Source organism: Salarias fasciatus, chromosome 14 (genome assembly GCF_902148845.1).
Source record: "Salarias fasciatus chromosome 14, fSalaFa1.1, whole genome shotgun sequence".
Lineage (NCBI taxonomy): Eukaryota > Metazoa > Chordata > Actinopteri > Blenniiformes > Blenniidae > Salarias > Salarias fasciatus.
Window position 1 is genome coordinate 38968243 of NC_043758.1, and position 26461 is coordinate 38994703.

The 26461-nt window shown below is 48.5% G+C and overlaps 1 protein-coding gene across 2 annotated transcripts; it reads left to right on the forward strand.

Annotated features, from left to right (window-relative positions):
* Positions 1 to 1777: 1777 nt before the first annotated feature.
* map4k1 (mitogen-activated protein kinase kinase kinase kinase 1) lies at positions 1778 to 25621 on the forward strand. Of its 2 annotated transcripts, none has more exons than XM_030109159.1 (32): positions 1778 to 2084; positions 10261 to 10318; positions 10618 to 10708; positions 10788 to 10852; positions 11164 to 11219; positions 11300 to 11347; positions 11649 to 11691; positions 12345 to 12417; positions 12511 to 12642; positions 13526 to 13588; positions 13760 to 13841; positions 14088 to 14204; positions 14287 to 14368; positions 15831 to 15886; positions 16092 to 16132; positions 16215 to 16265; positions 16484 to 16504; positions 16578 to 16623; positions 17022 to 17172; positions 18953 to 19053; positions 19330 to 19371; positions 21023 to 21101; positions 21186 to 21262; positions 21534 to 21594; positions 21833 to 21935; positions 22013 to 22071; positions 22161 to 22246; positions 22469 to 22646; positions 23545 to 23613; positions 24105 to 24197; positions 24286 to 24412; positions 24622 to 25621. In XM_030109159.1, the coding sequence occupies exons 1-32, from the start codon at positions 1977 to 1979 to the stop codon at positions 24716 to 24718; spliced, it is 2556 nt and encodes an 851-aa protein (XP_029965019.1). In that variant the 5' UTR covers positions 1778 to 1976; the 3' UTR covers positions 24719 to 25621. The 2 variants fall into 2 exon arrangements, with proteins under 2 accessions (XP_029965019.1, XP_029965018.1); XM_030109158.1 differs by having other exon boundaries at positions 1779 to 2084; positions 24619 to 25621.
* The last annotated feature ends 840 nt before the right edge of the window (positions 25622 to 26461 follow it).

Sequence of the window (26461 nt, forward strand, 5' to 3'; positions counted from 1 at the left end):
GGGATACTCAAACTTCCCTGTCCCCTTATGCATGCTAATGCTAATCATAACTCCCCCTGGTTAAAGGCTAATGCTAATGGTAATGCTAATGTTCATTTGGTGGAATGTTTCTTGTGTCAGCTGGTCTGAATTAATTCAAGTCAGCACTCCTCAGGTTAAGGGGAGTTTAGTGAAACTGAGCGGAGCTCCTGCTGATGCTGAAGCTTCATTGAGCCTGACAGAGAGAGACAGCAGCTCTGCCGCAGCACTCAGCCCCCACAGCAGTTACGAGTAACGCCACTGCTTAAGAGAAGAGAGCGCATGCCGAGTTGACGTCACAGATGAGCTGCTCCACCGTCAGTGTTTTCACTGTGAGTGTGTGTGTGTGCGTGTGTGAGCCAGCCGTCAGGGTCAGAGGTCAGGGGCATGAGGGGGGATGAACGTCAGAAATGTCTCTGTCTTTTCATTTGGCTCTCCAGTCCTGTGGTGTCAGCCTGCTGCAGCGACTCCTCCCAGCAGCAGGAAGTTCCCCACATTTATTTCTTTATCCATGAAAAATCCTACAAGACGTTAAGCGCAATCATTTTGGTCTCTGCAGAGCAGGAAGCCGTTGTCTCAGGTTTTATTTAAAAAGGGTGAGTGAAAGACACACACACACACGCGCGCGCACGCACACGCGCGCGCACACGCGCACATGTTGGGTTTCCCACTCTTTTGGGGACATTCCATTGACTCCCATTCATATCTAGCCCCTAACCCTGACCCTTACCCTAACCCTAACCCACACCACAACAAAGCATAGCCCCAAAGAAATGTTTTTGCACTTTTACTTTTTTCAGTAACAACAACATGGTCAAGAAAACACTGTTTCTCCTACTTAGGACCGGAAAAAGGTCCCCACAAATGACATTGTGCCTGGTTTTCCTATGTTGTGGGGACATTTTGTCCCCACGACCATACAAAAACACACACACACACACACACACACACACACACACACACACACACACACACACACACACACACACACACACACACACACACACACACACACACACACACACACACACGGGCCACTAAGGATTGTGCATTAGTGTGTTCCAGCCTGGTGAACTCTTCCTCCTCTGAGGTTAAAGATCATCTTTAACCAACACTTCACTGTCAAACACACACAGTGTTTCTGAAGTATGTGCATAATGTGTGGTGGAAATGTCTAATGAGTGCATTCTTAACTGTTTTGTAGTGCTTAGATTTATTTGTTATAAATAACCGCAGCTCTCACACACTCAGATGTGTGTGGAACCCGAATGCTTTGTCTAGAATTTACTTTTCCTGATCATCTTAGCGTAGCAGCTGCGGGACTCGTGGGAGTCTCCCTGTGTCCAGCCTACGGCTGGGGGCAGTGAAGGCCTCTGGGAGTGAACGTGGCAGATAGTTATTAGAGGCTTGCACGCCCCTGCGAGGGCAGAACTCGCTCTGTTACTCTGTTGACTGTGTGACTTCTCCTGCTGTACAGCATAATAGAAGAGACCAAAACGAACTCACCGGCTGAAGCCCTTTGTTAAATAAAATTGCCATAACAATAATTTCACACACACACACATCTGTGCAAGGTTCATCTCTCTCTCTCTCTCTCTCTCTCTCTCTCTCTCTCTCTCTCTCTCTCTCTCTCTCTCTCTCACACACACACACACACACATACACCAGGAAATAGAATTGAACTATTCAAATGAGTGAGAGGGAAGGTGTGAGTTGGAGGTGGAGTGACAGAGGTGGGGAGGATCGAGCTCTGGCAGAGAAACAGAAACAGGAAGGTGTGCGCGTGTGTGTGTGTGAGTGTGTGTGTGTGTGAGAGAGAGAGAGACAGCAGCTGAGCGACAGGCCTCCTCCTCAGCGTGTTTCCTCTGCTGCTCCGGTCCGGCCGAGGCAGACGCCCCGGAGTGTGTGTGAGGCTGTGTGACATGCTGGAGGAGGATCTCTAGAGCGCCGAGACGAGGATGGACTTCCACCAGAGGGCCGCTCTGGACATCTCCACCAAGAACCCACAGGAAGACTTCGAGATCCTCCAGAGGGTCGGAGGAGGGACCTACGGGGACGTCTACAAGGTCAGATCGCCGGGTCTGGCTGAAACGTAGAGAACCGGCCTGTCAGTGTGTTTTCAGCTGAGGCCGTAGGACAGGACGGGCTCAGTAGGACAGCTGAGTGAGGACGGTCGCTGGCCCAGCAGCTCCGGGGAAGCGTGCGGCCTGTCGAACTCATTCTGATCATTTCCAGTAGAGAAGTCGTCCTGTCAGTGAGCTGCTGCCTCTGCAGTCAGGCTCTGTTGGAGGAAGTGGTTTCACAAGAAGTGAAAGTATTCTGCTTTATTTTTTTTTCTGAAGTGTAATGTGAAGATTTTTAGTGGATTTGTGTTTGTTGTTGTGTGGAGCACACTTTGAGATGCTCCGTCAGGATCCTGTGGTGTTTCGTCTGAGCCGCCGGAGTCAGGATGAGGTGGAGGTGTGTGTTCTCTCACCGGTCCCACCACGGAGCCCGCCTCGCCGTGCTTCCAGCTCCGCCGTCCTGAAAGTCCTCCGGTCACTTCTGATTGACAGAATCAGGACTTTGCCCTGCAGGAACCACCTGAAGAGTCGATTTGATGGATGATTTTGCTTTCTCTGTGCCTTCACAGTTTAGTGAGGTCTGCCCCCAAAATTAAATCACATCTCATATTAAGAAATAAATACTTTTTCCTAATAAAACATTTACAGAGGAGAAAACATTTTTTAGGTTTATGAGACAAAAAACATCATTTATCATTCAGTAATTCACACTGTCTTACATTTGGTATGAAAATTACTTCAGATTTGATCGTTTCATGGTAGATATTATAACTTTGGTGTGTTCTGAGTCCTTCTTAGGAGAATGATTACCTGCTTCGTTGGTAAAGCAGCTCCGGCGCCGTTCTCATTTTCAGGAGTATTTCAGGACTTTTCCAGACTCTTCTGCTGAGCGTGAACAAACTCGAGGAACGTGACCGGACTCGGACCAGCAGGGTTTTGCCCTCCTGATGATGAAGAACCCTCACGTGTTTGATTGACCTGAATCACATCTAAGGTCATCATCGGGCGACGGCTTTTCTCAGGCCGCTCCGGTTTCCTCCCACAGTCCAAAGCCCGGTGTTTCAGCTCCATATGAGTCTCTGAATGTCCTGAAGCCGTGACTTTCTGTCTTTGTGTTGATTCTGTGATGGACTGCAGACGTTCACCAACAGCCTCAACATCTGCAGCGTTAATATAGCCTGACGAGCTAACTCGCTAAGATTCATCAGGACGGGTTTGTAGCAGTCAGTGTTATTCTGCATGTTTCGTGTTTTGATGAGTTTTGGGACACTGGAATGGTCAGAATTGTGCGATGCTTGGCTGCTGTGTGGATTTCTCCCGTCTGTGGAGCTTCAGCATGAACCGCCGAGGCTCGTGCCGTCGGCCGTTCTCTCTCCGTTCGGTTTTGATCTGCTTCCTCTGGAACGTTCACTGTTAGCTGGTGTTTTTTGGCGGCTGTGGAGATGGAGCTGCAGAGGGTGCATGGCGCCTCTCACACTTATTTTGTTTTTACAGACCTCAGAAAGAACTGAGAAACCAGGGTGTGAATGTCAGTGTGTGAACTTGAGTTGGCAGCAGCTTGTTACTGTTGTCCTGAACTCCAGTTTACCGGAGGAGGGTGCCTCTTCGTGCTTCCGTCCCTCTGACAGTGGCCTGGCACATCAGAATGTTTGAGTTCAGCGGAGTCTGGAGCCGGAACAGGAAACTGTCACGGCGCTGGGGCTGTTTGATCGAAGGGAGACCAGAACCTTCTGAGAGACAGAAACAGTCGTTTCATGTCCTAAAATGTCATCAACAGGTCAAATGAGCTCCATTCCTCATAATAAACGGCTAAAACATGACGTTACGGCGCGAGTCAGGCGCGAGTCTGTTGAATTTCTTCCAATCAAAGCTTGTGAAACGGCTCTGGGAGCCAATGAGAACACAGCATCACATCAGCGTTCGGCCGGAGAACACAGTTGGCTGGTTTTTCTCAGAGTGTGTCGGTTACTCATGGCTGCCTCCTTCAAGCCATCTGGGGCCGTTTTCTGCAGAGCCGATCTGTTTTTTTTTTTGGTTTTTTTTCTGGAGTCATAGAAATTAATCAGTAACTGTAAATGATGCAAAGCAGGTTATCTGGAGAGTGAGCGTACTTCCTCTGAGCAGCCCTGTTGACCTGCTTCTGTTTTTCTGCAGAGATGGAGAGGCTGATTTGCATGTTTCTTCTCCCTTCACATGTGGACTCTCACACACACACACACACACACACACGGTTTAATATGAACGTTTAAGAACGAGCGTTGTGTTTGATGGCTGTAAGATAAAGAGCTTGTGAATCCCCACAGCCAGGCTGCCAGTGGAGCCTTGACGGGGCGGAGGAGGCGCCGCCGTGCGAAGACGCTTCATTCGTGTCGACTGTGACTCGCACTGGCATCCACCCCGTCAACATTTCTGCTGGGACACTCCTCTCGGTCGTCCCCGCCGTCGGCCGGTCCTGCCGGTTGGACGACGTCTCACAGTCGACCTTCAGGAACAAAAATCGGTCCAGCTGCCTTTAATTATGCTTTTGGATGAACAGGTTCGTCACATCCAGAGAGGAATGTGGGTCGACTTACAGGAAGGACTGAGGCTCTGTGGCTCGCGGCTGGAGCTGTACCTTTGGTTCTTCAGGTTCTTCTGATGGAACGATTAAGAGGAACACTGCAGACCGCAGACGAGGAGAGCACTGCTGTCGTTTACGTGAACTCTCATCTCAGACGCTGCTTCTGCTTGTGTGGTATTCTTAAATAATGACGGGCACTGTGGTGCAGTGATTAGCACTCTCACCTCAAAGTGAGATCATGCCAGCTCACACCCGGGCTCGGGATCTTTCTGTGTGGTTTGCATGTTCTTGTACGTTGATAGGCTATGAGAGACTCTGAGCTGGCCCTGGGAAATCCATGCACAGCTGAAACATGCAAACTCCACTCAGAAAGGTGGCTTGTGATCATGACATCACCGTGAAGCGCAGACATTTGCTTCTGTCTTCAGTATGTCTTGGTGTCCTGGTGGAAACACCGTCTGCCTCGCTGATTTCAGCAGGTGGGCCTCGGGAGAGCAGCTACCTGGAAGACGGACACACTTTTCTGCATTTCCCCTCATGTGAGAGTCAGACAGAAGAAGAGGCGGTGACTCAGAGCGCCGTCACGCCGTCCTCCCAGCATGCAGTAAATGTCAGAGGTGTTGTGAAAGCTGAACCCGAGGTGCACCCTGAACCCTGTGGTCCTGCGTGACATTTCAGCGTGAAAACAACCCGTGAGGTGAGGAGAGCAGCTCCTCCCAGTCTTTCCAATCAGAGGCCATCAAGATGTTATCAGGCACTCCTCTCACTAAGAGGCCTGTGTGACTGTCGGACCAGTTTCATTTAGATTTGTTTTGCTTCCTCCTGGTTGATTTAATGAATTTTTTTTTTAATATGCTTATTGTGGCTGCACGCCGTCCCTGTTCCCTCTGACATGAGTGTGAATCTGCAGCTCCTCATCATGTCAGGATCCCCCGCCCCGTGTCAGTGAAAGCCCGGCTCGTCTTATCTGATGTGGTTGTGCTGCTGAGCTGCACACTCAGCTCCGTGCACTGCTGTTTTCAGGCGGACTGCACCTGCTGTGTTTTCAACCTCAGGCGCAAAATGAAGAAGTGAGATAAAGGAGCAGCGGACGGAGTGCAGAGGCTGCTGCACTGCCGCGCAAACTGTGTCAGGCTTCTGCCGAAACCCTGTGGTTTCATGTGTGTGTGTGTGTGTGTGTGTGTGTACGCTGGAGCCTACGTGTGTGTTTGACAATGAAATGTTGGTTATGGATTATCTTTAACCTCAGAGGAGGAAGACGGGCCGATCACCAGGCTGGAGCACACTGATGCCAACTGCACAACCGTTAGTGGCCCGTGTGTGTGTGTGTGTGTGTGTGTATGTGTGTGTGTGGGTGTGTGGGTGTGGGTGTGTGGGTGTGTGTGGGTTCTTGTATTTTATGCTTGATCTCACTCTGACTCTGGAGGGACTCCGGGTCTTCTTGCAGTGGGTTCCTGGGGTTCAGACTGAGAGACAGTTATGATGAAAAGACACTGAATGGATCAGGCCTCTACGGGAATGATTAGGGTGGAATTTCATGACATCTGAGTGTCGCTCAGAATGATTCGAGCTGCTCTTTTCATCGTGAATTTAATTGGTAACCTCGTTAACTTTTTTTTTTCAGATATATTGAAAAAAAAAACAAACAAGTCTACCTGACATCTATCTTTAAATCCTCCAGCAAACATGTATGGTGAAAAGAGGAAACTGTCCCAGCAGTGTTCAGGAAGCAGGCGTTCATTCAGTGGTTCACACACCTCAACACACACTCAGCTTCAGACGACTGCAGCTTCCAGCGAGCGTTCAGCCTTCTGATGTCTGCTTCGCAGATTTCTGAGGTTTCTGCAGGAGTCGGGCGTGAGCTTTGATGTGATCCAGCCCGCCGTCGTCGGTACCTGCCGCTGCGTCACGTTTCCATGTGTTCATGTGTTCACGGCGGAGCTCGGTGTGGTTTCGCTCCCGTCAGAATCAGGTCGCTGCTCTGGCTGGCAGCAGCTTGCAGGGCGCGATGGCTTCATCAGACTAGAATATTTCTGTATACTCAATGGTGGCCATCTTGGAATTTGTTGGTGGCTAACGGGTTTTATCTAAAGAGCAATCCCCAGGGGGTGTGTGCCAACTTTGGTGCTTATTTATAGAAATGGCAACACTTTACTTGAAACACCCCTGTATAACACGTTATAGGTACATTATAGGACTGTATAACTATAGTTATAAACACTCATAAATGATCAACATGCTTTATAACATCAGGACCGAACCTTAACCCTAACCCTATGCTGTACAGTGGGTTATAAAGCATTATTATTATTTATGAGTGTTTGTAACTACTTATAATGTGTTATACTGGGTGCTTCAAGTAAAATGTTACCATGGAAATAAATGATTATCTGCTCCACTGTCTGAGTTTAACATGAGATCTGAGTTCTGGAAACCAGCAGGGTGGACTCCACAGGACGGTTTCTCACACACACACACACACACACACACACACACACACACACACACACTCTGAGGTGAACGGCTGTGGAGTGGCCTCTGCGACCGCAGGGTTGTGTTGTTTATCGAGTGTTTTCGGAGCTTCACTCTGTGACCAGCCAGAGTTTCCACTGTCATTTCATTTTCATGGCTTGAGTTTCAGCCTCGAGGTGGTTTGCTCACTCTGCGCTGAACTTCACGTTCTCGGTTTGTTTTTGTGTCTTGGGCTTGTCGACAGTGTCGACCTGCTCTGCGAGTCCCCACGCTCTGCTGCGATGGAAAATGTTGCTTCAGCACGCTGAGCGAGGTCTGATGAGACGCAAACCAGGGCAGGTCCTGGCTCTGATGAGCCAGACTCAACCTGGTGTGATCATGAGAGCAACAAACAGGCACAGGGAGAACATGTGGACTTGAAGGTCATCTTCAGATCTGAACCAGGAAGTGTCTTGTTGTTCTTGCGGTCATGCAGCAGCTCCAGCTGCTCCCGTGTCACTCAGGGAGAGTCTTCCTGGCCAGAAATCCTCTGAATCTCTAAATGTGAACGTTTGGAGATTCAGTCACGTCGTCGGCCTCATCCTGATCCTTCACTACGCCAGCAGGAGGTCTGGAGACCTGAGCGCTGCTGCTGTCCCCAGAGACAAACTGCAGCAGCCTCTGGACGGCCCGCAGGCCTCGTCATGTGACAGACGTGTTCGGGTGGACAGCGGTCGCTGGTTCAGTCCGTCTCCATGTTTGAAGATCAGACGGTGGAACGGTACAGAGATCACAGCTGAGAGAGGGAGGTGACCACCCGTCACCCACGCCGCAACGCCCCGGCTTTCCACTGCGCCATTTCCCCGTCAGACTCAAACACGCACCGCCTGCTGGCTTCAGGCCACCGCCAACCTCAAAATGTCTCCAGGTACCGATCTGCCGTGACGGCCGGCGCCGATGATTTTAGTTTTTCCGACAAATTGAGGAGAATGGTGATGATGAGAGAGAAGTTTTTCTGAAGTGAACATCAGACTGTAGTTTTTATGTGGTAAAGCCCCATGAGGCCGTGCTCTGGGTGGAGGACAGCGTCCGGGGCTGAGTGTCCTCCAGACGCCGGCGTCGCTCATTGGAATCTCATTCTGTGAGCTGATGGAGTTTCCATTTCATCGTAAACACCCTGTCCTGCCCTCCTGACTACGCTTATGACTGATGTCTATTTCAGGAGTGTGTGAGGGGTGTGTTTCCTCTCGGTGCAGTGGGAGGCCCCGCGTGTCTGCAGCTGTGTGAAGAGCTGCTTCACAGTGGGAGACGTTCCAGCCGACCGTCACGGAGCATCACCACAACCAACAGGCTGGATGCTGCTTTCGAATCACGCCGCTCGCGTTGAAAACTTCCCCGAGGAGCCGCGGCGGTTAGCGCTCTGGCCGCCGTCTGAGCCCCGCCGGGGTCCTCTCTGTGTGGAGTTTGCAAATTCTTCCTCACACAGTCCAGAGCTCTTCACTCACGTTGAAGTTGACTCCATAGCTGAACGGGACTGAATGTGAGTGTGTGCGACGCTCTGACTGTTTCATACAACACCTCATATTCAGTAAGTCCCTGGAGCTGAAAATCAACCACAGCCTACAGTCCAGAAAACATAGGATGATTCTGACGGCGTGGGAGGGATTAAATTCCTCCGAATCAACAAGAGTTAAAGAAAATAGTAACAGAGGTCTTCACCGTAGAATAAACTGAAATTTGCCTCAACAAGTTCACTTATAATGAGGTTATTTATTTCATTATTTACTGATGTGATACTGCCTATAAGTCTTAGTCTTTGTAGCACTTTTTCTTGACGTACAAAGTGCAAGTTTGATTTCGTCTGACTTTTCTTTTTGTGGATCAACAGTTTCATTTTGCTTTTGTGAGGATTTTTCAGGCTCCGCTTGACAACAAACAGCTTTATGTGTTTTATGTTGTAGAGAGAAAGAAATGATTGTGGCATGGCTGTCGACTCAGTTCAAGAGAAAACCATCCTTTACAGTGTGTGTGTGTGTGTGTGTGTGTGTGTGTGTGTGTGTGTGTGTGTGTGTGTGTGTGTGTGTTGTGTGTGTGTGTGTGTGTTCTCGTATTTCTATCCTTGTTGGGGCCAAATGTCCCCACAAGGATAGCAAAACGTGAAACGACGTGCCTTGTGGGGACCTTTTTCCGGTCCTAAGTAGGAGAAACAGTGTTTTCTTGACCATGTTGTTGTTACTGAAAAAAGTAAAAGTGCAAAAACATTTCTTTAGGGTTAGGCTTTGTTGTGGTGTGGGTTAGGGTTAGGGTAAGGGTCAGGGTTAGGGGCTAGACATGAATGGGAGTCAATGGACGGTCCCCACAAGGATAGAAATACAAGACTGTGCGTGTGTGTGTGTGTGTGTGTGTGTGTGTGTGTGTGTGTGAAACTGAAGTCACCTTTATGATTTCCTTAAAATAAATTCTGTGAAATTAGTGAGAGAATGAAGTCACACCACCCTCTGGTATCTCACTTTTAAAGGTCATGCTGTGCAAAAATATTTTTGTGCATGCATATGTGTGTGTGTGTGTGTGTGTGTGTGTGTGTGTGTGTGTGTGTGTGCATGCGTGCACAAGCGTGCATGTGCATTTCTGTGAGTGCCAGCAAAAACTTTTGTGAATTTGATGCCACAGAGCTGCTTCCTTAACTTCACTGATCCAGACAGAGATGCTGAAAACACACACACACACACACACACACACACACACACACACACACACACACACACACACACACACACACACACATACATGTTTGTATTTATATCCTCGTGGGGACCTTCCATTGACAACCATTCATGTCTAACTCCTAACCTTGACCCTGACCCTTACCCTAACCCTAACCCACACCAAAACACAGCCTAACCCTAAAGAAATGTTTTTGCACTTTTACTTTTTTCAGTAACAACAACATGGTCAAGAAAACACTGTTTCCCCTCATGGGGACCCAAGAAATGTCCCCTCGAGGCACGTTGTGCCAGGTTTTCCTATCCTTGTGAGGACATTTGGTCCCCACAAGCATAGAAAAACCCATACACACACACACACACACACACACACACACACACACACACACACACACACACACACACAGTGAAAAATGACTAAAAAAGTTTGAAAATGGCTTTTCAGGCTCGTCACAAGCAGAATGGAGAGCTGGCGGCAATCAAGCTCATCAAAATGGAACCAGGTAAGATGGTTTTGGTCTTTCAGTTCAGCTCAGCTGAGCTTGTCTGCAGCCGTCACTCACTCCACCTGGATTCACTCTGAGGCCATTCAGGTTTTAATCTGCAATGTTAAATTAAAAAAAAACATCTCTAGACCAGACTACACTGCCGCTAGCAAAACCTCTACCAGATGAGAAACAGTAGATGCAGTAGATGTCTGGAATAAAGGTTTATTGATCATCTGTTCATTTCAATAAGTCCTGTCACTTGTGTCCACCGGCCGGGCGCTGATCGTCATCCATATTTCTGTCTGGCTCCACAGAGGATGATTTTTCCATCATCCAGCAGGAAATCCTCATTGTCAAAAGCTGCAAGCATCCCAACATCGTGGCTTATTATGGCAGCTACATCCAGTAAGACGCCCGCTGCCGTTTCCTGCTTCCTCTGGCCGGTAATCGTCCCAGACTGAGCGTCGTCTGCTTCTGTCCGCAGAGCCAATAAGCTGTGGATCTGCATGGAGTTCTGTGGAGGAGGCTCGCTGCAGGACGTCTATCACGGTGCGCTCTCTCCCCCGGGCATGATGGGCCGCTGAGCTCAACATGCAGGCAAATTACCAACAGCAGAGAGAGACACTTTCTACGACACATAAACTGCAAAACACAGAAAATTAACCGACCCAAGCAAGAAAATGTGTAAATGATGTTTTGAAGGGTTTAAGGTTTCAACTTCTCAGCAGTTAAAAGTTGTTCAGAGGGACTCCAACCCCGACAGACAGACTCAGCAGTACTAACCAGCACACAAAACCCACATGCACATGTGGAAGCAGTCCTCAGACGGAGGTGTGACGTGACTCTGCTGTGCTCTGCAGTGACCGGCCCTCTGTCCGAGCCGCAGATCGCCTACATCTGCAGGGAGATGCTGCAGGTAATCACACTCCGACACTCCGCCCAGAGCCCGAAAGCAGCCGGCTGTGGGTTAAACGCTGACGTCTGCTGTGTGAACAGGGTGTGGACTACCTGCACGCTCAGAAGAAGATCCACAGAGACATCAAGGTGAGTGTGTGGGACGGAGACGCGCTCCGGGAGGGGAGGTGTGTGTCGGATGAAGTGGGTCACGGCAGCAGCACAGACGGAAACAAACCACACTGTATGGAAGAAGGAAAGAATCAATCTGAAGCTTTTTATTCATCAAATTACACAATATAAATGTTAAAAACCACCCACAGCAAGCTTTCATTTCATCTAAAGTCATTTCTTCTGTATAGACGCAGTGTATTTCCATGCTGTGTGGGTTTGCTTAAAGATCAGTCAGTCGGTAGCAGGCCCCTCTTATCTCGCCTCTGTTTCCCTGCAGGGTGCCAACATCCTTCTCAACGACCAGGGCCAGGTCAAGCTGGGTAGGTGGATGTTTGCTCCGCTCCGTCACGGTTACCATGAGTCACTGCTCCACGCCAGGCGGCGCCTCCATATGGTTGCGCGCGGCTGATTTTTGCTTTATTATTGATTTAAACTTCAACATTTTTCTTGAAAATGGAAGAAAACTCTCAAAGATCTTCCTGTCCGTTGTTGTCTAAGCTTGTCGTTTCCACAGTAGATTCACAGTGAGGTGTTCTGTACTCAGTGCTCTGGTCTGCTCTGAGGCTCAAGGGAAATGATCACAGCCAAGCCACACAGTCTCACAGCCAGTTTAGAGCCACCAGAGAACCTCAACCAGTCCGTAAACAGTGCATGGATAACATGCAATGTGTGTGTGTGTGTGTGTGTGTGTGTGTGTGTGTGTGTGTGTGTGTGTGTGTGTGTGTGTGTGTGTGTGTGTGTGTGTGCACCATATCAAAACTGACTTTTTGCAATCTGGATTATTTCCACAATCTGTGCATATTGACCACAATAATAAATCAGGTTTTTTTCATTTTGGCAGTAATGATTGTGTAACTCTGAGGCTGTGAAGCTCACAAATCTACAAAGTGCCTGCGACAGACATCCAAATCATCCAAATAAGCCAAACTGTCTCTGTTTTTTGTTTTTTTAACTATAAATATTTTCTTTGCAGCTGATTTCGGGATCTCGGCTCAGATCACAGCCACGCTGGCTCGCAGGATGTCCTTCATCGGGACGCCGTATTGGTGAGGTTAAAACCCTGAGGCCTTCCTTCCACCGAGCCCTTCAAAAGAGACGGCGATGGATCTGTGAAGCTGCTGTTCCCCTCCTGCCTGCAGGATGGCGCCAGAGGTGGCCGCCGTGGAGATTAAAGGCGGCTACAACGAGCTGTGTGACATCTGGTCCGTGGGCATCACGGCCATCGAGCTGGCGGAGCTGCAGCCGCCCATGTTTGACGTTCACCCGCTGCGGTATACACACACACACACACACACACACACACACACACACTCACACACAGGCTCAGTGTCACCAGGTCATACCAGCAACTTTCTTCCGACAGCACCTTTCATGTCATTTGAAAGAAGTGTGTCAGCAGCTGTCCTCAGGCGTTCCACCTACTGAAGCTGCTTCACCTCCTTTGCCTGACTCAACTCTGAGCAAACCTCTTCCCGAGGACCTCAGAGGTCTGGATCACTGAGTGAACCTCTTCCAGAGGACCTCAGGGGTCTGGATCACTGAGTGAACCTCTTCCCGAGGACCTCAGAGGTCTGGATCACTGAGTGAACCTCTTCCTGAGGGCCTTAGGGATGTTGGCCGTTGACTGGGCGATGTTTCTGATCGTAGCGGTCTGATGTTGTTTGGTGTGAGGGCTTCAGAGACGTCACGGTCACAGCCGTGTCTCTGCTGTTAACTAACGAAAGAAACGCAGCCGAAAGTCTGAAAAACAACTCCGACACCGAACAAACCGACAGCTAGCAGGTTCCAGCCGAGGTAAAATGTCGGAGCATTTCCACCTTCGCTGTCGGTTTCCATAACGAACACTTTCCCTTTGAATGCTACAAGAGCGATCACTGAATCAACGCCTGATGCGTACGGAGGGCAGACGGAGAGCTCTGTATCTGGAAACACACCAAGACAACGAAACACACCTCAAACACCACACATCTGTAAAAACAAGCACGCCGGATGTACACACACACACACAGATAACATTTCCACCGCCTACACGTCCAGCTCCGTGCACAGCCTCTCACTCACATGAAGCCTGACGCTGGTCCACCTGACTGTGGACCAGTTCAGCCACGTGTTCGTCGTGTTCATGCACTCTCACGATGTGTGTTTCCCCCGCAGAGTCCTGTTCCTCATGTCCAAGAGCGGCTACCAGCCCCCCAAACTCAAAGACAAGTCCAAATGGTATCTCACACACACACACACACACACACACACACACACATCTCCATCCACAAGCCAGTCGAGGAAAGGGCCTCTCTGGTTTCAGCTCCAAGCTGCTCCACCACAGTCCACAACACAAGCATTTGGGTTTATCTTCTGCCTCCCTGACGCCAGCCTGCGTTCTGCCTGCAGGTCGTCCACGTTCTATAACTTTGTGAAAGCCATGCTGGTGAGGAACCCCAAGAAGAGACCCAGCGCCTCCAAGATGCTCTCAGTAAGAACCCAGATCACTCTCGAGCTTCTGGTTCAGGTTTTCATCGAGTCTGAGTCACTGTCTGAGTCCTGTACAGCAGAAATCCCCTCCGACAAGCCACATCGGTCAAGTCTGCTTTCTTGGTTTTCACAACTGATCAGGAGGCGTCTGGCTCCAGCGGCGTTCAGACTCAGTCAGGTTGGAGGCCTCGGCCTCGATTCTCCTTCCTCACTCGTGTCTTCTCTCTGCCTCGTCCGCCCCCTGCAGCACTTGTTTGTGACCCAGCGGTCCCTGACCCAGGACCTGACCCTGGACCTGCTGGAGAAGTGCCGAGACCCGGAGAAGCTGAAGAGCGCCTCAGTGTCCGAGGACGACGAGATGGAGGTGGGAGTCTTCTCGCCACTGAGAGGACGCGACTCCTGGTGGAGCTGCGGAGGCGTTGACGGCCTGGTTCTGCTGGTTTCAGGTGGCAGTTCCTGGATCTTTGAGGAGGATTCAGTCTGTGAACAAACACAACCGAGCCGAGAGGACCAACTCTGACATCAGTCGTAAGAAAGCACCTCCAGTTCCACCTGCCTCTGGTTCCATCCATGTGGAGAACGCTATTTTCAGCGAGCTGCTTCAGTTCAGCACCTGGAAGCTCAAAGGTCAAAGGTCTTGTTCAGGGACACACAGCGATAACCTGTGATCAGAGTGAACCTCCAAACACAAGCTCACTCCCTGTATGTAACCTGCAGATCACCACTGCCTGCTGCTAACAGACATTCACACATCAGTTACAGTCATAAGCTGACCCGATCCCACAACTGTCAAATAAAGTATCGGGAATGTGGTAAAAATAGTAAACAATTATGGAAAACCTTCAAAGAACTCTTTGGTCGAAGCAAATTGAGTAAAACGTCCTCACGGAATGGAGCATGTATTACCAAACCTCTTGGAATTGCAAACTGCTCCAATCAAAACAGTCAGGATGAAGAGAAAACAGTTCATAATAAAATCCCCCCAGTTAGAGATAAACTTTCAGAAACAGTCATGAAATGATTGTTTCAAATTGTATTTGATAAGAAGTGCTCATTTGTTTTTGAACAATGACATTCTAAAATGACTTCTAAATATAAAGTCTGGTTAGCCTTGTAAATTTGATCATATGGATGGAAAACGTCTGAAGAGTGCAGCTAAATCATTAGTCATGCCTATATGTCACATTTTCAGTTTATGTTCTGAAGAATATGTTTATCCAGATTTATGGAAAATATCAGAAGTTCTCCGTGTGGCTAAAAATTCAAAAGAGCCATTGACCGGACAAAACATCTGACCAGTCCTGAGTAAACTGATGGAGGGAGTCGTGTTCCAACACATTCACAACTGTTTCAAAGTGAATCGTCTTTATTCTGATGCTCAGAAACAACGATACTCAACCAGCAGAGCTCACAGCTCAACGATCCTCTACTGTAACTCCACTGTGAGGGATTCCACAGGGCGCCGTCCTCGGCCCTCTGCTTTTCAGCATTAGAGAATGATGTGAGATGCGAAGCCAGCATGACAGGACACGCAGATGTTTCTGGCTCTGGATCGGGTCAGATCAGTAGCTCCAACCAGAGCTGAGTGGGTGGAGGAGAACAGGATGAACCGAATGTAAGAGGTTCAAACAAGAAAGCAGCCAGTTCACAGAAAGAAGGAGAAAACAGAGACTTGTCTTCACACGGAGGAAAGTCTTCAAAAAGTAAATACTTTTATAATCTGTGTTAGACATTAAAATATAATAAGTATAATATACTTTATTGCACTCGTAGTTTGCCTCACTGATGGAAAATAGTTGAATTTGTGAGTCTGACAGGTAAAGTTTAGTAGATGAAATGGTTAATGGTGCTTTCTCATCCTGCTGTCCCTGAAGTGTTGTTGTGCTCACATGCTAACATGGTGTGTGTGTGTGTGTGTGTGTGTGTGTGTGTGTGTGTGTGTGTGTGTGTGTGTGTGTGTGTGTGTGTGTGTGTGTGTGTGTGTGCTCAGTGGATCAGATCTACACCCAGAGGCCGGTAAAGACAGAATCCCCTAAAGACGTCACGGTGAGTGGACCTTCCTGAAGCTTGACTCTGGACTGTCCTCAGCTCCTCGGCCTGTCTGGAGTCGAGGGGCTTTGTGGTTTTAGCAACATCCAGGCTGTGTGAGCGAGAACCGGAGCGTCCAGATCATTTCACCTTCTCCTGAGACCTTCGACTGGCTCCTAAACTCTCTTCTAAGTTTTGATGAATTTATTTCTGTTTTCCACAGTTAAAACTGTCGGTACAGTCAGCAGAAAGCGGTCCAGCCAGGTAAACCAGACAGACTCATGCAGCCCGACCGCTCATCCAGACCCCGCCTCACAGCTGTGTTTGCTCTCGTTCTTTCCTGCAGACACCAGGACACCGTCTCCGACGAGGACGACGACTACGACGATGTTGACATGTAAGACAGTAACATGCACTTTCCTTTACCTGCCTTTCTTTACTCTAATGAAATCTGTTAAAATCCTGAAAGCTTCTCTGAACTCTTTGCTTCTATTGTACCTGGAAAATAAAGCACTGTTGAATATCTGCTCATGAAGCCACCTGTCAGCTTCAGCTTCAGCCTGAATCGGCCCTTCAGGAGGCGACTGACTCTGTTCTGTCTTCTGTCCACTTCAGCCCGACGATGCAGCCCGGCAGGTATCCTCACCAAACACACACTGATCCCTCTGATCGGCGCAGCAGAATCAACCAGCTTTTTGTCTGTCGACAGCCACATGCCGCCACAGGACGAAACACCTCCACCACTTCCTCCCAAGGTGAGGGGGAAATACTGTGCTGTGCTCATGGGCAGATAGTCCAGATAGCACAGAGGTAGACACAGAGATGTGTGTGTGTGTGTGTGTGTACGCATTTTTCTATCTTTCTATCCCTATCCTTGTGGGGACCAAAAGTCCCCACAAGGATAGGGAATTCCAGCACGATGTGCCTTGTGGGACCTTTTTCCGGTCCTAATGAGGGGAAACAGTGTTTTCTTGGCCATGTTGTTGTTACTGAAAAAAGTAAAAGTGCAAAAACATTTCTTTAGGGTTAGGCTGTGTTGTGGTCTGGGTTAGGGTTAGGGTAAGGGTCAGGGTTAGGAGTTAGTAAATGCATTATGTCAATGAGTGTCCTAACAAGGATAGAAATACAAACCTGTGTGTGCGTGCGTGTGCAGCCCAGAGGACGCTGCAGTCCAGAAACCTTCTCGTGGGAGGAGGATCGGGGGCGGAGCCCCAGCTCCCTGTGCGCCCCGTCGCCCCTGGTCAGGACCTCCAGCGGGACGCAGGTTCGATCAGCAGCTCAACATCAAACCCCGCGACTCCCAGGTGAGCTCCTCCGCTTTTCCACCGTCCATCAACAGTCAGCAGTAGGGTTGCACCGATACCATTTTTTGGTCGCCGATACCAATTCCGATACCTGGCTGTGTAGCATCGGCCGATACCGATACCCTGCCGATACCACGCTTCTTCTAATTGTCAAGAACTGTCACGTCCTCTGCCTCGGCCACCACGTGGGGGCAGTGTTGCTGATTTTCCTCCTTCTCCTCGTTTCTGTTCTCCCCATTTACTACATACGTATTTTTTGGGCCACAAGACGCACCGGAATATGATGATGTAACATCCAGCAGCAGGAAAGGAAGATGAGTTGGATTCTTAATGCTGGTTTATTAAGCTTCACAACTTACTGTGGTTGTAACCACGGCAAAACTACAGCAAAACAACATCCATCCATCCTTCCTTCCATCCATCCATCGACATCTATCCGGACTGGGTCTCAAAACAACAAAAAAAACAGCTGAGAGGCGGCTCTCTCTCCGCTTTTCTGTTGCAGACATGCTGGCTTCCTGGCCCCGCCCCCTGCTCTCTCTCAGCCACTCACGTCAATAATAATAATAATGCATTGGTTTTATATAGCACTTTTCAGGACACTCAAAGACACTTTACATTATTCATTTACACCATACTGGGTGGTGGTAAGCTACTACTGTAGCCACAGCTGCCCTGGGGCAGACTGACGGAAGCGAGGCTGCCAATCTGCACCATCGGCCCCTCCGACCTTTCACAACTTTCATACTCGGCAAGGTGGGTGAAGTGTCTTGCCCAAGGACACAACGACAGTTTTACGCCTGCGGGAGCGGGGATCGAACCGCCAACCTTCCGGTTATAAGACGACCTGCTCTACCAACTGAGCTACTGTCGCCCCAAACTTGAAAACATAGGAACTCAGAGAACTCAATATACCGGTTTAAAAAATAAGAACTACATCAAAGATGCTACAAAAGTAAGTCCGTAATTAAGTAATAAGGCGAATTAAGCGACGCCATTGTGGGATCCTCCTTCTATGTTGTTTTTCGGCAGCTTGTGCTCCAGTGGTGTCACTATGGCCTCTTTATGTTACCATCGACCAGACTGCAGGCTCCTGACTACTGCGGCTGCACGGTTCATACATGAAGCGCAGTGCAGAAGATGTGTAACGATGCTGATTGATTAAAATAGCAACGTATTTACTGCGGACGGCAGAGCGGAACGACACACTTTATGTGGAATGTGGCAGTCAGCCTGGACCTGTACCTCCAGTCAGCTCCTGTTACCTGCTGCTGGAGCCCGGCTGCTTTCCTCACTTCACCAGTTAAACTCCAGACTCCGTCTGCTCCTGCAGCTGGAGACCAGCTTCATCTCACAAAGACTCATGATACTAATAAAACTCCTGTTCTGCTCTTCAGACTCAGATCCACGCTCTGTAAAAAGACCTGCATCCTCGCTGGGATGTAAAATCATTGCTATCATTCACTGAAATCACAGATCACACAGCGAGAATGTCGAAGAATGAATTCACACGGCGGTGCGTTCAAGTGCAATATGAAAGTCAGAAAATGGCATCGGCGCGTTATTTGTGAGTACTCGCCGATACCGATACCAGCGTTTTAGTGCGGTATCGGGGCCACTGCCGATACCAGTATCGGTATTGGTGCAACCCTAGTCAGCAGGACTGTGTCTGCTGTGGTGGCCGTGTCTCTTGGTCCAGACCACCTGTCAGCTGTGGGATTTGAACCTGCACACCTTCCAGCTGTCTGATGGAGTGTGTGTCTCCCTGTGTGTGATCCAGACTCGGTGTCTCTGACCGTCCCGTGGAACAGCAGCCCAGCGGAGCACAGTCCTCCTCAGCTCCCTCCCAAAGGCATCCGCAGACGGCCCACCCCGTCCAAGGTGCGAGAAACAGAAGATTTGTGCCTGTTCACCGTTCCAACATGAATCAATCAGAAAAAACACAAACCAGCCTCCTGACAACAAAGGTTCTCTGCATGTTTGAAAGAGAGAGCTGCTCACGCAGACTTTCAGTAGAGCCTTTAATATCTCCATGATAATCCACTCTGAACGGTGTTTGCTTCGGCTGAGGGGATTGAAATGTCTGCTGCTCATCCTCACTTTCAAAGCCGCCATCTTCATCTTCATCATCATCACCATCTTTCTTTGTTGTTCCAGATCCCTGCTGAGTGTGTCAGCCCCGTCATGAAGAAACCTCCAGTGAGTTTCTCCATCCAGATCATAGAGCATCTTCCTTCTCTAACACCAGATTATAGAGCATCTTCCTCCTCTGACGTCCAGATCATAGAGCATCTTCCCTCTGTAACACCAGATTATAGAGCATCTTCCTCCTCTAACACCAGATCATAGATCATCTTCCTCCTCTAAAATCCAGATTATAGAGCATCTTCCTCCTCTAACATCCAGATTATAGAGCATCTTCCTCCTCTAACACCAGATTATAGAGCATTTTCCTCCTCTAATATCCAGATTATAGAGCATCTTCGTCCTCTAACACCAGATTATAGAGCATCTTCCTCCTCTAACACCAGATCAAAGAGCATCTTCCTCCTCTAACATCCAGATTATAGAGTATCTTCCTTCTCTAACATCCAGATTATAGAGCATCTTCCTCCTCTAACATCCAGATTATAGAGCATCTTCCTCCTCTAACATCCAGATTATAGAGTATCTTCCTTCTCTAACATCCAGATTATAGAGCATCTTCCTCCTCTAACATCCAGATTATAGAGCATCTTCCTTCTCTAACATCCAGATTATAGAGCATCTTCCTCCTCTAACATCCAGATTATAGAGCATCTTCCTCCTCTAACATCCAGATTATAGAGCATCTTCCTCCTCTAACATCAGATTATTTCCAGCCTTACTTACTTATTACTTACAGCCTTACTTCTTATTGTCTCATGCTAGCTGTTGCCAAAGCTGTCTGTCCCTGGGAGAGGGATCCCTCCATACTGTGGTTCTCCCCAAGATTTCTTCTTTTCCCACTGGGTTTCTGGAGTTTTTTTCTTGCCGGATGTGAGGGTCTAAGGCGGTGGTTGCTTCGTTTTGTCTCATTACTGTGAATTTGACATATTAACATTATGCTTATTCACTGTTTTTAATTTTTTTTACCAACCAATGAAACATCTTGAAGCCCTCTGAGGCAACTGTTGTTGTGATACTGGGCTATACAAAAATAAATTGATTGATTGATTGATTGATCGATTATAGAGCATCTTCCTTCTCTAACACCAGATTATAGAGCATCTTCCTCCTCTATCATCAGATTATAGAGCATCTTCCTCCTCTAACATCAGATTATAGAGCATCTTCCTCCTCTAATGTCCAGATTATAGAGCATCTTCCTCCTCTAACATCAGATTATAGAGCATCTTCCTCCTCTAACATCAGATTATAGAGCATCTTCCTCCTCTAACATCAGATTATAGAGCATCTTCCTCCTCTAACACCAGATTATAGAGCATCTTCCTCCTCTAACATCAGATTATAGAGCATCTTCCTCCTCTAATGTCCAGATTATAGAGCATCTTCCTCCTCTAACATCAGATTATAGAGCATCTTCCTCCTCTAACATCAGATTATAGAGCATCTAGCCCATTATCTTTGTAGTCAGTTGTTAATGTGAATTAACTTGCTAAACACGGCCTATATTGTAATTTAAAATCAGAAATCATGAGCTCAGTCATTCCTGCTGTCAGTGTGACTCACTGGCAGGCGTCAGAAGTTTAAAGCTCTCTCACATCATAGTTCTGAGTTTTTCTCTGTGGATGAACACATGAATACAGTCACTCTGTCATCAGACCTTCACAAACGTACTGCCGACCGTCCTCGTCTTCTCTGTCTGCAGATCTACTTCAAGAAGGTCTTCCATGGCTGCCCTCTGAAGATCAACTGCTCCACCATGTGGGACAACCAGACCTCTAAAGGTTGGCCCTCTCGGCCCGGTCGGCTCGTGCTTTCTGCCACTGGATGTGTGTGTGAGCGGCGTCTGTCCCCTCGTCTTCCCTCAGACCAGCACCTGATCGTGGGGGCGGAGGAAGGGATCTACACCCTCAATCTGAACGGCGCCGAGGCCACCATGGAGCTGGTAGGGTCTTTATAGCATTTCATCAGGAGCCACACGGCATTGACCTTTGACCACACAGAAGAAGTGGGATGTGCTCATCCCACAGATGCATCAGGCTTTCTCTTCTTGCTGCTGCATCAAAGAAATGACCTGACAAACACAAGCCGAATGAGTTTTTGTAGGTTGTGCCGATGGATTCATCCAACAAATGTCCAGAACAGGAGTGATTTCTGCGAGAGTCGTCCAGAGCAGAGACAGTGAGTGAACCGGTGTCCTCTCCATGTCTTTTCAGCTGTATCCTGGGAAGTGTACCTGGGTCTACACCATCAATAACGTCCTCATGTCTGTGTCAGGTGAGTGAAGACAGTGACAGATTAATCTAAGATCCAGTCTCTGACGGTTTGAATTATCAGCTGTTATCATTGGTTTTTAAAACATTCACTCGATGCAGAAACGTGTTTGGAGAGTGGGTCGACCAGTGATTTCTAGTGTTAATCCTTCATGAGAATGGCAATAATTTATTACTAACAAACCAAACTAGAACAAGTAAAAACACAGTCCGTGTGTTTCTGTGTGGCCGTTTGTCCTCAGGTAAATCCTCACAGCTTCACTCCCACATGCTGAAAGAGCTGTACGAACAGGCTCGCAAAGACCAGAGGATGGTTCCCCTGCCCACCCCAAGACTCCTGCCCCGGTCAGCCCGACCCTCCTCCTCTCCGGTCTGCCTCTCCTCATTTCCGCTGGAAACTAAATCCTCTCTGCTGCTTTCAGGAAATGCGCCATCACCACGAAAATACCAGACACCAAAGGCTGCAGGACCTGTTCAGTCGGTGAGAGCAGATGATTCATTAGGATACAGATGTGGTTCTGTGGTGATGGAACCGACCCTCTGACCGGCTGTGGCGTCCTGTCTGGTTAGGCTCCTCCTTCCTGTGCTGCGCCCTGGAGTCCAGCGTGGTGCTGCTGCAGTGGTACGAGCCCATGCAGAAGTTCATGCTGATCAAGGTTTGTCCCACACTCTGCAGCCTGACAGAAGCTTTTCATGTGTTCATGTTGACAGAGTGAAGGCCCAGGCTCTGCTTTTTGTCACTTTAGATTTTTTATTTTATGCCTTTATTGGATTGGAAGGAAGTGTTTTAGGATGACTGTTAAATGTCGGAGGTGACTTTCGACGTCAGGGGGGACACTAACCTGGTGACTGGTGTCCTTTGTCTTCCACGCCGGCAGCACTTCGACTTCCCGCTGCCCAGTCCTCTCAGGGTCTTCGAGATGGTGGTGGTGCCCCAGCAGGAGTACCCCCTGGTGTGCATCGGCGTGTCTCGGGGCTCCGGCCCCAACCAGCCCGTCAGCGTGGAGTACATCAACCTCAACTCCAACACGTCCTGGTTCAGCAGCTCCGGCCTGGGTGAGACCGGCCGCCGCCGCCGCCGCCGCCGCCGAAAGCAGGAACACGCCGGGTGGCTTTCAGCTCTGCAGCAGACATGAGAACTTTGACTTTAAAACAGCCTGATGTGTGGCTCAGTGGCGAAGGGGCACCTTCGTCACAGCCTCATTTTCCAAAAAAAACCCATGAGTGTCTCTGCTGCCACCTGCAGCTGCATCCATGTAACAACTGAGTGCGGCAGCACTGCTTCTGCCGGCGCTGTGGCTGTCCTCACTGTGTCCTCCGGGAGGACAGGCTGAGTCTGGCTCCCCAGGGCTCCCGTCACTTATAAACTGGGAGAATGTCCAGCGTGACTCTGGAGCAAATATCAGAGACAGAAGAATTAACATATGAGGTCAAGTGAAATGATAGTTCCATTGAATAAATGTTGGAATTAAAGTGATCTCTGTCCTCTCAAAAATCATAGATAGTTAATTCATGAGAATGTGTTCCAAACCGAACTCTGTCTCAAAGATGTCCGTCCATGTGGACAATGTGGACTGTTCAGATCACATGCTGAGGTTTTTACTTAGCGCCGAATTAAAGATCAGAAATGACATTTAAATCAATCTAAAGCACGTTTGGAATTACAAATGGAGCTTTTCCTCCTCTGGTCATCGTCACATTCCATTCATCAGACTTTAAATTTGATGTTGAACACGAGTTCAGAACATCTGTGTTGTACGGCGTAGCAGAAGAGTGACTATGTTTTGATAGTTTTGTTAAAGTAGCAGCAGTCTGTCGGAGGAATCAAAGAAACAGAGAAAGAAGTATAGCATACTGATATTGGCAATTTATTTGTGTGTGTGTGTGTGTGTGTGTGTGTGTGTGTGTGTGTGTGTGTGTGTGTGTGTGTGTGTGTGTGTGTGTGTTCTTGCAGAGAAACCCTGTCCAGATGTGGTTCAGGTGAACCAGCTGGACAGCAGCTCGCTGCTCGTCCTCTTGGAAAGTGAGTAGTTTGTTTAGTTACTTCTTTCGTAGTTACTTTACTGACTGAGTATCATTGAGCTCAGGTTTTAATGACACTGCTGGGTTTAATGGCTCTTTGTATAGACTGAAGAAGTGGACTGAAGTCATTTTTGGGTAAAAAGATTATTTTGGGGGTTGAAATGGCTCTTTCAAAATAAGATGTGGAAATGGCTGCCAGGTGTGTCTGAAAACGTCAGAATATCTGGAAAATGTTCAGTATTTTTTGTTACTCATTTCAGAAACTCAAACTTATATCGGTCAAACTATGTAGACAGCAGCTCTGAACAGCTGATGAGAGTGAGGGAGAACGGTGACGACAGAGGAATCAGGGAACTGAAGTGTTTCTGTGAGACGCTGTGGCTGGACGCTGTGGCTGGACGCTGTGGCTGGACGCGGGGGACACATACACCCTCCGTCCCGCCTCCGTCTGCTGCCGCTGTCACATCCAGCCTCCGCCTCTGTCCTCCTCAGGGTCGGCCTACATCGTGGGTCTGGACGGACAGCTGTGGAGCAGCAGGTCTGTGCCGTACGAAGCCACCTTCTCTCAGAAGGTGGACTCTATAGGTGAGGACCGGCAGAGACGAGAACCCGGCTGATCAGCTGTTCCCCGAAAGACAAAGCCTGACCGGCCCGACCCTCTGTGTGTGTCCAGTGTTTTTCGAGGACTCGCTGTTAGCCATGTGGCGTCACGGCTGGCAGAGGAGGGGGAGAGGCTTCAAGGAGGTGCTGGAGGAAGAGACCGACCACAAGAAGAGCTACAGACTGCTGCAGTCAGACAAGTACAGGACACACTCCCTGCTCCGCGTCTCTGTCCTCTGTCCTCCAGCGTACAGTCAGACCTGCCCCCATAGATGTGTGTGTTTCTCAGTTAAGAACTGAGAAACACACACACAGTCATAAAAGCTGGAAATGAAGAGTGTTTTCATGGACGTTCTGCTCATTTGAGTGGCTCCTCATCCTCAGCTGACCTCTGACCTCTTCACAGCAGGCTGGTGGTCCTGGAGAAGCGTCCATGCGAGGACAACACGGGGATGTCCAACCTGTACATCCTGGAAATCGCTGAGAAGTACGTCATGCTGCCCTGACTCTCCACCGCGAGTCCGCACAAGGGATGATGGGAAAACGCCCCGACCCGTGCCTGTGCGGAGGCCTCGGACTGGATCTGCGATTAAGAGACATGTGGCGCTTCGAGGCCGGCGCCGCCGCAGTGTTTATTGTTTTGATGAAATGTGTCAAAGGGAAGCGAGGACGGCGGTCTGGACTGTGTCTGATGAGTCTTCCTCTCTGGTTTATGTTGGATTTGGGTTGTGAGGCCGAGACTGAGACGGCCGGGACAAAACCCTGAAGGAGACGAGACGTGAGAGAAGCTCCTCCTCCAACACTAAAGAGGAGTCTGCCTTCTGCCACACAGCCCTGTGTGTGTGTGTGTGTGTGTGTGTGTGTGTGTGTGTGTGTGTGTGTGTGTGTGTGTGTGTGCGCGTATTGGATCAGAGATAGACTTTTTTTTACTGCTGTTACACTGAAATAAAGTTAGTGGACACACGCTGAAGTGGACTGTGGTGATGTCGGAGGACAGAGAGACAGAGAGAGTGTCCTGGTGCGAGACGATCACAGATAATGAACGCAAAATATGCCACTACTGAAAGCTGACAGTTCTGAATTAACTAGATAAACACAACTCTGTGTGTGTGTGTGTGTGTGTGTGTGTGTTCATCTCAGGAACATTTTTCATCCGTTTTTGTCTTTGTAAAAATATTTTCCTGTCATCTAAAGATTGAAGCGTCCAGAAAGCAGCATGAGATGAATGAAACAGATAAAGAAGATGTACCGTACAGTAAAAACTAAAAACACACAAAAAATAGAAATAATAATTGCATAAAAGTTCAATCACACGGAAATACAAAGAATGTTGATCAAAGCCGTATAAATAGAAAAGTCTTGCTGCATGTTGAAACCTGGGCGTATTTTGTAATTGAGAATAAACAGTTTTTGAGAACCATTTCTTTCATTTTTAAAAAATGGATATTTAAACATTCTAATCTTCACATGTGCGATGTTCGATTTGTTTTTCAATCTTGTGGCTCTAAAAAGCATCTAAACCATGGCTCTGCAAACTTTATGGCCAAAATTAAATTTACCTGGAGCCACTGAACACCTTTAACCTTTAAAACGAGGGTAACTCAGCTTCCAACGTTTATTGTGGTATGTACGTGTATTCGTGAGTTTTGAAACACTTAAGTTTCATTTATTATTTAAGATGTGAAGCATTTCATTATTTTCATCTGTTTTTCTACCTGATTTTAGAGGTTTCATCCATCTTTCCCCTCATTGAAACATCCTGAGGAGGGGAATCCCTTTGAGCAATAAACAGAAAGAAAGATGAACATTAAATAAGACAGGTAAAAATAGATTATTCTAAATACGAATTTGTGCAAAGATTCCCGTTGACTGATATAAGCCACAATTTTGCTGCTTTTTTTTTCGTCGTTTTTAAGCGTTTTTCCCTCTTTCCTTGTCAATTTTGCATGTTTCCCCACATTTCTCGTAGTTTTAGATATTTTTTTTCCCCCCATTCTGGTTATTCTGCGTTTTTCCTGAAGAAAAATGACCGGCGTGTCAGTGGAATAACCCTCAGATGAGATGTGGTCTGGAGGCTTCCCGGAGCCTCGTGTCTCCCGCCCCGGTCCTCCGGGCTGCGCCCCCCGTGCCCGTCGCGGGGGGGTGAATCCAGCTGGCCGGGGCCGGATGTCCTCTCCTACCCCCTGACGTGCGGGGGGAGTGCGCAGTGGCGCGCCGGGCCAGCAGCAGCAGCAGCAGCAGCAGCGGAC